The sequence below is a fragment of the Cololabis saira genome, chromosome 10, assembly GCF_033807715.1.
Source record: "Cololabis saira isolate AMF1-May2022 chromosome 10, fColSai1.1, whole genome shotgun sequence".
NCBI lineage: Eukaryota > Metazoa > Chordata > Actinopteri > Beloniformes > Belonidae > Cololabis > Cololabis saira.
In genome coordinates this window covers 48,330,276-48,344,794 of record NC_084596.1, presented here as the reverse complement: position 1 = coordinate 48,344,794, position 14,519 = coordinate 48,330,276, and the positions used below count along the sequence as shown (strand labels likewise).

General features: G+C 43.5%; 1 protein-coding gene across 3 annotated transcripts in view; it reads right to left on the bottom strand.

Moving 5' to 3' along the window:
• Positions 1 to 14,519, bottom strand: part of si:dkey-181m9.8 (E3 ubiquitin-protein ligase RNF31) — a 101,889-nt gene that overhangs the window by 81,356 nt on the left and 6,014 nt on the right. For 2 of the 3 annotated variants that reach the window (XM_061733072.1, XM_061733073.1), the window contains exons 4-7: positions 11,466 to 11,531; positions 11,222 to 11,388; positions 10,892 to 11,034; positions 9,885 to 9,967 (exon numbers count right to left, since the gene is read on the bottom strand). In XM_061733072.1, coding sequence (XP_061589056.1) covers positions 9,885 to 9,967; positions 10,892 to 11,034; positions 11,222 to 11,388; positions 11,466 to 11,531 — 459 coding nt within the window. The remainder of the gene's footprint in view (positions 1 to 9,884; positions 9,968 to 10,891; positions 11,035 to 11,221; positions 11,389 to 11,465; positions 11,532 to 14,519) is intronic. The other variant, XM_061733074.1, reaches the window with a different exon arrangement.

The window sequence follows — 14,519 nt, the reverse complement described above, 5'->3', positions numbered from 1 at the left end:
GTGGTTGCTAAGATGGGGAAGAACATATCAATTATAAGAAGATGCTCAGTGTATTTAACTCCACAACTGACCAAAAAGGTAATTGAGACACTTGTCTTGTCAAACCTCGTCTACTGCTCAGTGATATGGTCTGGTGCAAATGTGAGGGACCTGGGAAAGCTGCAGCTGGCTCAAAATAGAGCAGCTCGGCTTGCTCTGAAATGTACATCAAGGTCTAATATTAATGAAATGCATGTCAAGCTCTCCTGGACAAAAGTCACGGAGAGGCTGACAATGTCACTCCTTGTGTTCTTAAGAAAAATTAGATTGTCAAAACATCCCATCTGTCTATATAATCAACTTACATTATGTTCTGACACACATACTTATAAAACAAGACATGCCACAAGAGGTTGTTACCAACTGCCTAAAGCAAAAAAGGACGCTATGCAAAGTACTGTGTTGTATCGAGCCAGGTCATCATGGAATGCACTGCCAGAAACCATCACCAAAGAAAAAACAAAACTGGGTTTCAAGAGGCTACTGAAATGTCATCTGACAGCCTATTGTAATATATATAGTAATATACAGTAATAGGTAGAAGGCACACGACGAGGGCACGAGCAGAGACACATACACATACACACTCACATATGATGATGATTAAGATTGTTGTTACTGTTTTATTTTGTTTTATTCCTTAAGTTGATGTATGAGGTAATTATTTCTGTTTCATTTTATTTATTTATTATTGGGTGGTATTTTTTTCTTGTTGCTTCTGTTTTTTTGTTTTGTAATTTTACTTAATTTGTTATCATAGTTTTAATTATTGCTGCAATGGTTGCTGTCATCATTAGTGTAAGTTTTTCCTTATCACTATAATTTGTATTTTAGTTGAACTTTTTTTATTACTCTATGTGAACTTACGGGTGGACCCCAGGAAGATTAGTAGCTGCTGTGCAGCTGCTAATGGGGATCCAATCAAATAAACAAATCAAATAAACAAATCAAATAAACTAGCTCGGCGGACTCCCGAGGCAGCTGACGGGTACCGGCAGGCCAAGCGGACTGCAGCCCGGGCGGTCGCGGAAGCAAAAACTCGGGTCTGGGAAAAGTTCGGGGAGGCCATGGAGGAGGACTACCGGTCGGCCTCGAGGAAATTCTGGCAAACCATCCGGCGCCTCAGGAGGGGGAAGCAGTGCTCCGCCAATACTGTTTACAGTGGAGGAGGGGAGCTGTAGACCTCGACTGGGGACATCGTCGGGCGGTGGAAGGAATACTTCGAGGATCTCCTCAATCCCGCTGACACGCCTTCCGTCGAGGAAGCAGAGGCTGAGGATTCAGAGGTTGATTCATTCATTACCCAAGCTGAAGTCACTGAGGTAGTTCGGAAGCTCCTCAGTGGCAAGGCACCGGGGGTGGATGAGATCCGCCCTGAGTACCTCAAGTCTCTGGATGTTTCGGGGCTGTCGTGGCTGACACGTCTCTGCAGCATCGCGTGGCAGTCGGGGACAGTGCCTCTGGACTGGCAGACCGGGGTGGTGGTCCCTCTCTTCAAAAAGGGGGACCGGAGGGTGTGTTCCAACTACCGGGGAATCACACTCCTCAGCCTCCCGGGGAAAGTCTATTCCAGGGTGCTGGAGAGGAGAATTCGGCCGATAGTCGAACCTCGGATTCAAGAGGAACAATGCGGTTTTCGCCCTGGCCGTGGAACGCTGGACCAGCTCTACACCCTCCGCAGGGTGCTCGAGGGCGCATGGGAGTTTGCCCAACCAGTCCACATGTGTTTTGTGGACTTGGAGAAGGCTTTCGACCGTGTCCCACGTGGCATCCTGTGGGGGGTGCTCCGAGAGTATGGGGTCGGAGGCCCTCTGCTGAGGGCTGTACGGTCCCTGTATGATCGGAGCAGGAGCTTGGTTCGCATTGCCGGCAGTAAGTCAGACCTGTTCCCCGTGCGTGTTGGACTCCGGCAGGGCTGCCCTTTGTCACCGGTTCTGTTCATTATTTTTATGGACAGAATTTCTAGGCGCAGCCAGGGGCCGGAGGGGGTACGGTTCGGGAGCCACTTGATTTCATCTCTGCTTTTTGCAGATGATGTGGTCTTGTTGGCTCCCTCGAGCCAGGACCTTCAGCATGCACTGGGGCGGTTTGCAGCCGAGTGTGAAGCAGCTGGGATGAGAATCAGCACCTCTAAGTCCGAGGCCATGGTTCTCGACCGGAAAAAGGTGGCTTGCACCCTCCAGGTCGGGGGAGAGTTCCTGCCTCAGGTGGAGGAGTTTAAGTATCTTGGGGTCTTGTTCACGAGTGAGGGGAGAACGGAGCGCAAGATCGACAGGCGGATCGGTGCGGCGGCCGCAGTAATGCGGTCATTGTATCGGTCCGTCGTGGCGAAGAGGGAGCTGAGCCGAAAGGCAAAGCTCTCGGTTTACCGGTCGATCTACGTTCCCACCCTCACCTATGGTCATGAACTCTGGGTCATGACCGAAAGAACGGGATCCCGGATACAAGCGGCCGAAATGAGTTTCCTCCGCAGGGTGGCGGGGCACTCCCTTAGAGATAGGGTGAGGAGCTCTGTCACCCGGGAGGAGCTCGGAGTAGAGCCGCTGCTCCTCCACATTGAGAGGAGCCAGCTGAGGTGGCTCGGGCACCTGTATAGGATGCCCCCTGGACGCCTCCCTCGTGAGGTTTTCCGGGCATGACCCACCAGGAGGAGGCCCCGAGGAAGACCCAGGACACGCTGGAGTGACTACGTCACTCGGCTGGCCTGGGAACGCCTTGGAGTCCCCCCGGAAGAGCTGGAGGAAGTGTCAGGGGTGAGGGAAGTCTGGGGATCCCTGCTCCGACTGCTGCCCCCGCGACCCGGACTCGGATGATGCGGTGGACAATGGATGGATGGAAATAAACAAAATCGGATATAGGAGTAAATCAGATGAGCATGATTTGGCTTTGTAGATCAATCAAACAAAACATAAAGGTGTTTTCCTCCAAATTGGAAATAAATCTTTACAATCCATTGTTATAAACCATATATATTTTCAATCCCTGGTTTTAATATTAACAACAATAGCATTAATAAGTAAATACAGCGTATATAATTAGTAAAATGTGAATAAACTACAACTCTCCATCCCCTGGAGGAATCATGATGGTACTTGCAGGCATTCATTCACTGTTTAGCATGAGATAATCCACACTACAGTCTTAAATTTGTATTTGCTAATAAACAGACACAGTTACACATCTATGTGTCTGTGTGACTAATGTTCCAATTGTTCAAATATTGCATTTTATTCATACACTTTTTATTTTATTTTTGAATCTAGTGGAGCCGCGTTTTAGGAGACGGGCAGATGGAAGCCTGAACTTAACTAACACCATAGAAGCATCAGAGCACCAACAGGTAGATAAACTAAGCAAGAACAAGGTCTTGACTGTTTAAAAAATATATTAACAATTCAAAATATCTCATCACAAAATAATAACACTGACAAAAGTTGTGTTTTAATAGTATGTATGGGATTGTATTTTTCAGATCTTTCATCGGGGCCCACAGTCCAGCTCAGTGTCCTTACTGTAACAGGGTGGTGGAGGCGTCTTCCTGACACTCTCTACCCAAATGCTGTGCACTGTGACGGGAAAAAGGTGTCCCAGTTCACAGTGGTGGCTCGTTTATACAAGCACATCCGGGAGTGTCTGATAACAAACGGTAGAGTGATGAGTGAGACCACCATCCAGCTCCCCGAAGTAAACGCTGCCACACTCACACAATGGTAAGGACCTCAGTAACTTCATGTACAGTTCAGTACAGAAGGATTTGAACAATGACAGAATCTGTACAATTTTGCACCAAAACAATGGATTTACAATGAAAACAATCAAGTGTTATCTTTCACCTTTATTGCTGCTGACAGCTTTACAGAGATTTCACTTTACCTAACATTTACCTGCATTTCCGAGGTAATTAAAGCCTTGAAAAGAAAGTACTTATCTTCTTATATATTTATTTTACACAGGTACAGCAGGCGCAGCAGGGGACAGGAACAAAAAATTCTGCTCCGGGGCGTCCCAGCTCCAGACCCACTCATGACTGGCCAGAAAAACCTTCAACGTTACAGAAAGGTCCTTCCCTGTTTTCAGCCAGTTTACTGCCGCTTCATCAATTCATATTGCCACCAAATACTGCTGGGGAAGCACCACTGAAAGGGAGGCCACAACCCCAAGCCATCTTCCCAACTCCACAGCCCCATCCACAGCTGCACTTCCTGTCACAACTGCCACCTGGCTACGTTGTCCCGTCAGGGGCTGCATCCTCACAAGTGATGGCTGCACCTGGATCTTCACAATACATACTTTGATATATACCATTATCATCACCATCCACCCAGACACAAGCACACAATGAAAGCGGACGTAGGAAACAGGTAGAAGAGCACACAGCCCAAGGAAAAAGAAAATACACCAGAAAGACAGATGTGATTATTTGCAGCAAGTGCAAAGAAAGCTAAAAAACGCCATCACACAGGCAGTAATTCGGCAACTGGTACTGTGGAGAAACAGACACAATCATATGATCAATGGAGGGCTGTATTGGAGAAAAAGGGCTACAGAAAAAGCAAAAGAAAAACAGAAAACAAGGACCCTCCTGCTTCTTAAAAGTTAATTAGTTGGGTTTAGTTTATTTGGTGGTAACTTTTTAACTGTTTTATGTTTTTGTGTTTGGGTTTAGCAGCTTTTTTTTTTAAAACCTTCATCCTTTTGGGAATATTGTTATTGCTATGGGTGCTTTTCTTTTTGTATTTCTAAATATTAGTCATTATATGCCTTTTTACATCTTATTGTAAAATATTAGTATTGTAAATATAAATGAGTGCCTTTCTACATCTTAACGTTACAGCTACGATTGTTATTGTTGTTATTGCTGTTTTATTTTACCATGTAAATATATATTTATATAAGTTAATAGAAGTTTATAAATATAAGTCAGCATTTATTGTTTTATTACTGTTTCTATTGTTGTTTTATTACTGTTTCTATTGTTGTTATTGTGATTATTTGTTATGTTGTTGTTATTTGTTATTGTTATTATTTCAATAAAATGTTATGTTTATAAGTGATTTTATGACTTTCTTCCTGTTATTCCATTGTTATAAACTCAAATAGTAAGATCCTTTAGAATCTATACAAGGCTAACTGTCCCAAATTGGACATAGCTTAGGGAAGAAAATGTGTAGAATGAACCTTTATTTCTACCATCTCATTTGTTTTTACTCTTAAAAAACACGTTCTTGTTATCGGCAGTCCCTGGGCTCGAACTCGCGAACTCCGGCTTGAGGCGGCTTTTTTTCGTGCGTCCCCGGGCTCATCTCTGGGCTCGAACTTGCGAACTCCCGCTTGAGACAGCTTTTTTTCCTGCGTTCCCGTGCTCGATCTCGCAATGTCGCGGGAGATTTTGATCATTTCTGGATGAGTTACATCGACTAATGCGCGATGTCCTTGGCGCAGCAGGTAGTGCAGCCGTCTCACAGCAAGAAGGTCCTGGGTTCGATTCCCGCCGGGGACGCTGTGGGTGCTGAAGTGCGTGTTAGTTCCCCCATGACTTCAGCACCCACACCCTGGGTGGGGTTGGCGAAAGGATCTTTCTGTGTGGAGTTTGCATGTTCTCCCCGTGCTCCCCTGGGTAGCTAATGGGAGCTACCCTCACAAAAACATGCAACAGTCCTGGGCTACACATGCCCCCTCTGGCCAACCGGGGCGCCAGATGGGGTGTGGAGGATCTGGCCGGAATAACGTGATCCTTCCAAGCGCTACGTCCGGCCGGAGAAACCCCACCCTGTCTGGTGAAAAGATGCGGCCTGCTCACTCCTCAGGTTAAGGAGGAGACCTGAGCTCAGTGCAGGGCCCTCCCGGGGTTGGTAGAGGATGGCAATGCCCAGGACTGTTAGGTAGGAGCACTGGGTGATAAAATGGGGGAAAAACCAGGATAAAAATATTTAAAAAAAACAAAAACAATAAGCCATGGATAAATAAAGACATTAAGGGCCTTCTTAACAGGAATGAGGAGCAGAAGAAGAAAGTGGAGGCCAAAAACACGTACAAGGAGAAGATTGAGGCCAAGAAGGGGAAGAACAACACAAAAGAGGTGTGAAATGAGATGAAGAAAACAGGCTGTGGGAAAGTCACAAGTCACTAGAATTTGCTACAGAGCTGAACCTATTTGACTTCACTGAGAGCTCTGTCTGGTGATCTGGACCCCCACCCCCCATTCGTGGGCCCATTCACACCTGTGTTGCTGTCTCTGCGTCTGCGCTCTTGGTTTCCACCAGGAAGAGACAGCCTCCTCACAGACAAGCTGCTGGCTATACAGCTTCACCCAGACATCCCCGCCTGGATTCTGGACTACCTCACAGGCCGACTGCAGTACGTCAGGTTGGACAGCTGTGTATCTGACACTATTTCTAGCAGTACCGGGGTGCCTCAAGGATCTGTTCTGTCTCTGTTGCTCTTTACCCTCCTCACCTGACTTCCACCTTCAAAGACTAAGGATAGGACTTCAGGAGGAACTGGAGTCAAGCTGCGCGAGTTACCATCCAGGGTGAGGAGGTGGAGATTGTGGACGGACTCGTACAGATACCTTGGGGTCCACATCAACAATAAACTGGACTGGACTCAAACGCCCTCTACAGGAAAGGCCAGAGCTCTTCCTGAGGAAGCTGAGGCCGTTGGCGTCTGCAGCAGGCTTTCAAGTCCTTCTACTAGTCCATGGCGGCAACTGCATTTTTCTTCACTGTAGTGTGCTGGTGGGGTGGTGTCGGGATTGGTGACGCCAACAGACTTAATAAGCTGGTGAGAAAAGTATGTAGGCTGTAGCTTCAGGAGCTGCATCTCCCCTGCACTACCACTCTCTAATGGCGCTTTTCCACTAGTACTTACTCAGCCCGACACGGCTCGTCACGCCTCCACCCATTTTGTCCCCGTTTGTTTTTCCACCAGGTGAGAAGTGGGCAGGTTGGGGTGAAGCTGCTGTGACGTACTCGATTGCGCAACCCCTTTGTTCGTGTCGGCGCTGATCAGAAATCAGCTGGAGCCACGAGTGGCTGAGAATAAAACAGAGCTCCTGGTGGATCTGATCGTTCCTTATCACCCGTCTACATCCATTTTTTAATTCTCTCGTCAGCCACCAGGTTTATGAACATCTGCACCTCAGAGTTGGATCACCAAACAGACATTTTGCGCTTTATAATAAAATCGCCGCGAGTCGGTCTCGCGCTGACTCCCACTTCCTGATTCAAACGTCTGACGACCCCGACCTATCAGTGGCGTGTATTGTGATGACGTCAGAAATAGTCCCGGCTCAGCCCGGTTAGAACCTCAACAGAATGGTTACAGAAAAAGTATCTGCTTGGCGCGGCTCGGTCCGCCTTGGCCCGTGGTGGAAAAGCGCAAGACGTGGCGTGGGGCGTGGCGGGTAGAAGCGAGCTGAGTAGGTACTAGTGGAAAAGGGCCATAATCATCCCACTGCTTGCTTCCTCCTTCCATTCTGTGGTGGGCAGAGCCGGCCCAAGGCATAAGCGAACTAAGCGGCTGCTTAGGGCCCCGTGACCACTGGGGGCCCCCAAGAGTTAAAAAAAAATATATTTTTTTTTTTATGTATGAGTGATGATTCATACATTATCAAAGGTATGTTATTGTACAAAAGCACAAAAAATTATATTATTACATGAAATATATTATAACAGACTAGAGTAGATGACTGCTGGCATATTGACTACTGCCTCCCGGCTCCAGAGCTCCACGGGTAATGTGTTCATTCAACCATGCATTGCGCACGGCAAATGTAAATCAACCCCAGGCCGCTCTTGTAGCTGAATTTGCTACAATTTCAGATTAAAAACCATAGATGGGTAAAAACATGCCAGGCATGTAAAAAAAAAACATTTAAACATCACTGCTGCAACTGTGTAGCTCTTTGACCTTTTATCTGTTGCTTCTCTGTGTGGCCAGTAGGGGCAATTTCTGACTTTGCAAAATATTAATTGAAAGATTTTTCTGCAAATTTGTTAATCTGTTGTCTGCTTCCATGGTTTTAATTACTGTGGATTACAATCTAGCTACAACAAAAAGTTCTTACATCTAGTTTTACAAATGTATTTGTAATGACAGGGTTAGGATTTCATAAAATTGTTTAAGAATTTGAAGGGTTTCTCTACAAGATTCTACACTGGTGTTTTTTATTTATATACCCCTTTTCTTCTCTTTTGTACATGGTGCAGCATCCTCTGCCGGTGGCGAAGAGACCGCTCTGGCGGCGAGAACAAAAGTTGTCACCACTCTGTTTTATCCACAGCTCTGGCTTTGAAACCCGTGCCAAAGATTGGTGACTGGCTCTTATTATTGGCACGTCAAAACAGTGCCATAATTCGTAGTTGTAAAAAAAGTTTGTAGCTTTGTATATCCAATGTTCCACACAGACGAATTAATTCCACAGCTACAAAAATATTCTACACAGGCACAAAATATTTCTACTAGTACAAATATTTTTTGCACATGCACAAAATATTTCTACAAGTACCAATTTTTTTTGCACATGCACAAAATATTTCTACAAGTACAAAGTTTATTTTCACAAGCACAAATTGTTTTATACAGCTGCAAAACCTATTACACATGTGAACATCTTTTCACAGATACAAAATATTTATGGCTTTAATTTGAGCCCATAAAACGGCAGCATCCTATGTCCTGTGCACAGGCTACATGCATAGTTGCTATAAATTAGCAGAAATCAGGCTTTGGTACACCAACCAACAACCCAAAGCCAAATAAACAGAAGTTAATAGATTGATGAAACAACTGAGAAAGGCATCATGAGAAACATTGCGTTAATCACATTACAACATGTCAGATACTAGCATCACTAGGAAAGAACCCTCAAAGTTACAGAGAGGTGGGCCCAGGTATAAGAAACAATGTGCTTTAAGTTATGTTAAAGCCACATTTGGCATCAATCATTGACTGCGTTTACATGCACTCAATAACCCTTTTAAAACCCGAATATTGGCTATAACAAGAATTTGCACGGCCATGTAAACACCAATAACCCCTTTGAATAACCCGAATTTGCTCATATTGGGGTTTTTAAAAACCCGAATATGAGCCCTGGGTTACTCCTTTTAAAACCCGAATATTCGGTCATGTAAACGCCAAACGGAATATCCCCATCAAAGGGAACAGGAATTTGTTTTCTGCGCATGCTCTGTTCACAAGGAATCCTGGTCTTTTGAGTCCAGGAAGTTCTTCTAAACACGGAGAAACACAAGACCACGCCACACTTTTGGAGTGAGGAGGAGATTAATTACTTCATAAATGTAATGAAGGATATGAACATTTTGGCATCTGTAGAGGGTAGAAAGTACCGGGATAGCGAGATTTACAAGAAGGTGAGCGAAAAGTTGCGCGAAGCAGCATTTGTTTTGAATTTGGATACAGGAAGAAGAAGCGGAAATTACGCTAATTGCGTCATCACGTTCTCTGCGCGTCGCTGGTTTGATCGGGATATCCCGAATGATTAATCACCATGTATACAGGGATAACCCTGTTAGCTCACGCATGTAAACGGAATATTCCGAATGTTTCAGTAACCGGAATATTAGTAATAACCCGAAGTTTGACTGCATGTAAACGTAGTCATTGTCTGTTTTCATTAATCAGTTTAAGTTTTAAATGCAGAGAAAAATTATTGAGGGGACAGTTGAGTTACGTGGCTTCAACAAGGTGTGAAAACTTTCTACCTGTTACTGCTATCTAGGTAGTAAAGGTAGGCATTGAATAGCAAGGGGCTTTGGTACTTGATGGTGTTAAAATTGGCTGCTGTAGTTAACATGTGAACAGGTGGTTAACAAGTTTACCTTTCTGTCCCGAGAGCTGGGAGGCGGTGGAAGAGAGGTGGTGGCTCCGGGAGGAAAGGGAACCAATCATGGGGGTCCGGATGCTGCAGGAAGAACACAGCTGCATCGGTTTTACCCCTTCTGAACCAACTTGAACCAGCTTCTGTAACTGGGCTGGTCGTACAGTCAGTTCAGACTAGTTGTAGATCCAGTTCAGACTGGTTTCAGGGCCACCTCGAAGAGGGTTAGGGTTATTCTAGCACTTCAAGAATAAAGTCTAACATTCTGAGAAGCAAGAATAAAAATCTGTGATACTTATGACATATGAGAAGAAGTTATTATTACAAGAATTATCTCCATAATCATTTGGACATGAAAATAATATTCAAGAAACTGCTCAAATTTACAGCAGAAATAAAAACAAATTTAAAATCTGGTAAAACAACAAAAACTGTTTCAGTCTCTGTAGCTTAATCTTTACGTATAATGTTTATGCATAATGTGCATGATGTTGTTTGCATTGTGTTACAGCCTTTTTCCTCTTAAATTTACAACTAGTTCTTGTAAATTGGTAACTTTAGTCTTGTAAAGTGGAAATGTCTCATTGGCTCTGACTTGTTTACAAACTGATTTTCTTGTTATACACACAGCCCCGGATGTAGACAACAGGTCCTGGAAGCAGATCTAGTGATTCATAAAAGAAATGAATGAGTTTCGCGGCAATCGTGTGTTATTTAGACGCTGCATCGTCTGTGTCCCGCTGTGCCCCGTTCACTACCGTTATATGGAGAAGCGGCTCGCAAAAAACCCCCTAATATCTTCCGGACTCCAAATGACACCAAACTTGCCTGGGTGAGTATACGACCATAAAAAATGCCAGAAATAAGGTCCAGGTTGTAAAAAAACAAACTTTCCCTTTAATGGTATAAACAGAAGTGATTCTGTTTCTGCCTCACATCTTCATGGCCTCATGATGCGCTTGTCTGTGATGTCAGTCGACACGCTTTGCATGTAAGACAGGAACTGACCTTCCAGCAGAAGGAACCCCTCCAGTTGACATCTGCATAGCTGTAGTGGGCAGGACTTGTATAGGATACCTTGCGAAAAGGGGCGTTTCTTTCTGGAAGGCCTGTCTCATCTCAGACACCAGCAGGGACAGGTTGGACATGCCCTAGCAGGAAGTTACACACAATGACCTATCAGCATGGGAGCAGTTTTCTTCCAATTTAGCTTCAGAACAGAGACAGCAGACAAGTTTGTTTGTCCTGAATCTTGGTGAACTCGAGTGAAAGATTGGAGCACTAACGAGCTCATGGATTAATGAACCCTCCCCCACGGATTATGCTCAGGGATCTTACATGAGTCCAGTTTCGGAGTTCCGTCAGAACAATGTTGCCAGAGACATCCACACAGGGACAGGATGGGTTTATCACCATGGTGGCAGATGGAACGACATAGCAGCGGGGCCGGGACATTGGGTGGGTCTCATGGAGCCAGATGCACACTGGGATGTTATACTGACTTCCTGTAGAGACACATCAGAAATCCAGACTTCCAAATCCAGAACAGACCGGTGGAAACAGAACCAGAACTAGAACAGACCTTCATAGTGGACAGGAAGTGTTCCTGCCAGAAAAACCAGCTTCTTCTTGTCCTTGTTTGGAAAACCTGTGAGAAACACAGTCAATGAGTAGCACTGATCACCTAGTGACGTCGTAGGTTAGATACCTTCTTTTATTCTGAAACTGACAGGAAGAGAAATTATGTCAAATGAGACGAAGTAAAACATAATAAAAAAATAAATAAAAAACAGCAAAAAAGTAATAATTCTAAAATAATAAAATAGAATAACCTTAGTAAAATCTAATTGCAGGGCCTAATATCAGTGCAGGGCCCTCCCGGGGTTGGCAATGGACGGCAATGCCCAGGACTGACTTAGTTAGGAGCATGGGGTGGTAAAAATGGAAACAAAAGAAAATCAGGGATAAAAATATATATAAAAAAAAAAAATGTAATTAAAAAAATCTAATTGAAATAACAAATAAATAAATAAGAATGACAATAGGCTGAAATACTAAAAACCCATTATTAAACAAAGTATTAAAATCAAAAAAGAAAATAATTTTAAATAAAATTAGGTTTAAAATAAATAAAATTAAATGCATCACTTTTCAAACAAAGGAAAAGCTTTTTAACTTATCTGCAAGCATTAACCTGATGAACTCCTCCATCACCTGATAAAACCTATAGAACCCGAGAAATGTGCAGAACACCTCAGAAACATGGACAACCTGAGAAACCTAAAGAACACCTGCAAGAACATCAGAAACCTGTGGAACCTGAAATCCCTCCAAAAACTTGCAGAACCTCAGTAAACTCCAGAACACCAGCAAGAACCTGAGAAACCTGAGAAACCTACAGACCCTGTGTGTCAGAATGGCCGTAAGGAGTTAGACCAACCAGGGGTTTATTCATCCACCACAAAAATTGTGCCATAGCATATTTGCACTCTGAAATTCACAGAGGCCTTAACAGCAGCTCATGTTGATGTTAACTGAGCCGATAGATAGATAGATAGATAGATAGATAGATAGATAGATAGATAGATAGATAGATAGATAGATAGATAGATAGATAGATAGATAGATAGATAGATAGATAGATAGATAGATAGATAGATAGATAGATAGATAGATAGATAGATAGATAGATAGATATTAATCAAGAATGTGTTATACTAATTAAATACTATTAAAATAATTCAACATATTAACATTTAAAGAAGAAAACATAAGAGGTCAGAAATATGCATTCTGGTCATTCAAATTATTAGATCAAAATTCAATTATTAAAACAGTTATTCTCAGCATGTCTGTCTTACAGGATGTGGCTCTCAGTTCCAGCTGACGGACAGATACCAAGGCACATTACATGTCTCCATAACAATAGAAAAAAAAAAAAATCACACAAAAAGTAAGGAAAGTTGTGTTGTGTGCTTATGCTTATGCTGTTGGAAAGCCTGTTTTAAATGGAGCCACATTTGTAAGGAACATGCATTTGTGGGATGAGCAGAAGAACTGAGTTTGTGGGTTGTGCCAATTAAAAATTTGCCAAATCTCTGTCAATTTTGTCTTTGACTCTTGTTTTGTGTTTTTGGTGGACTGGATGATTAAGGTTTGAAGACAAAACATATTTTGGCAGTTTAACAACTAACCCATTTACCAAACAGGAGCCTCAGTAGCATGTGGAAGAACCATACACAGCCAAAACAGTCGGCATCTCCTGCTGGTCACCAGCCTGGTCACTCACTGCAATGGGACGGCTTCCCATTCTTTACCCAGCATTAGTCACAAGTCAACCAACTTGGTTGTGTTGGTCAGTGTGGACGAACAGCACGCACAAGCTGATCGCACAAGTGTTCAATGGGGTTGAAGTCAGGACTGCTGGCAGGCCGTTCCATCTTCTCCACTCTAAAATTCGACAGGTAGTCTCTGATAAACCAGCTCTGTGGGCACAAGTGTTGTCATCTTGGAGGATAAAGTGTGGTCCCAGAATCTGGAGATATGGGATTGCCACTGGTTGCAGAATCTCATCTCCATACCTCTCTGCACTGAGATTGTCTCCAATGATGACAAGCCTCGTTTTTCAAGTAAGGGAGACGCTGCCCCACACCGTCACACTGCCTCCACCAAAAGATGTTACTCTATCAGTGCAACAATTAGTAAAATGTTCTCCACGTCTTGTCCACACTTTGACCCTACGATTCAACTGCTGTGACAGAATCTGGACTCATCGCTGAACATAACGTTCTTCGAAAACCAGATACCTGATTGGCAGCAACTGTGGTACCAGAAGCTCAAAACAAGAGTCAATAGCAGCAGCAAAATAAGTTGTTTGGCATTGGCAGAGAGGATTTGGCAATTTTTAATGGGTGCAACTCACATCATCAGCTCTGCTGCTCATCCCACAAATGCATGTTCCTTATCAATGTGTTGTTTGTGGGTTTGAAAGGGAAATAACAATTTCAACAGTTGGTGCAGTGTGATCTCTACCTTATGATTGTTCAATTGCAAATAAATATGAATCATGTAATGAGGAACTTGACCTGAAAAACCCACAGAAAGCTACAAAGCATGCATTGCAAACCTGAGAAACTTACAGAGCACCTGCAAAACCTGAGAAACTAAAAAAAAAAACTCCCTACAAAACTTTTTTTCTTTTTAAACAACTCTGTCATAATCTTTATTCAATTAAAATCCACGTGTTCAAATGAATTTTACCTTCAGTTGCCAAAAGGGTATATTTTGCTAAAAAAAATAAAAGGGAACACTCAAACAACACAATGTAACTCCAAGTCAGTAACACTCCATTTGCGCGGGCATGTGGAGGCCACAATCACTACCGAGCCTCATTTTGACGGCTTTTAAGGACATTGCATCAAAGTTGGATCAGGCTGTAGTGTGTTTGTCCACTTTAATTTTGAGTGTGACCCCAAATCCAGACCTACATTTTATTTCCATTGAGAATTTGGGGGTGATTTTGTTGTCAGCACATTCAACTGTGTAAAGAACAAAGTATTTAATAAGTATATTTCATTCATTCAGATCTGGGATGTCTTATTCATGTCTTCCCTTTTTTTGAGCAGTGTAGACCCCC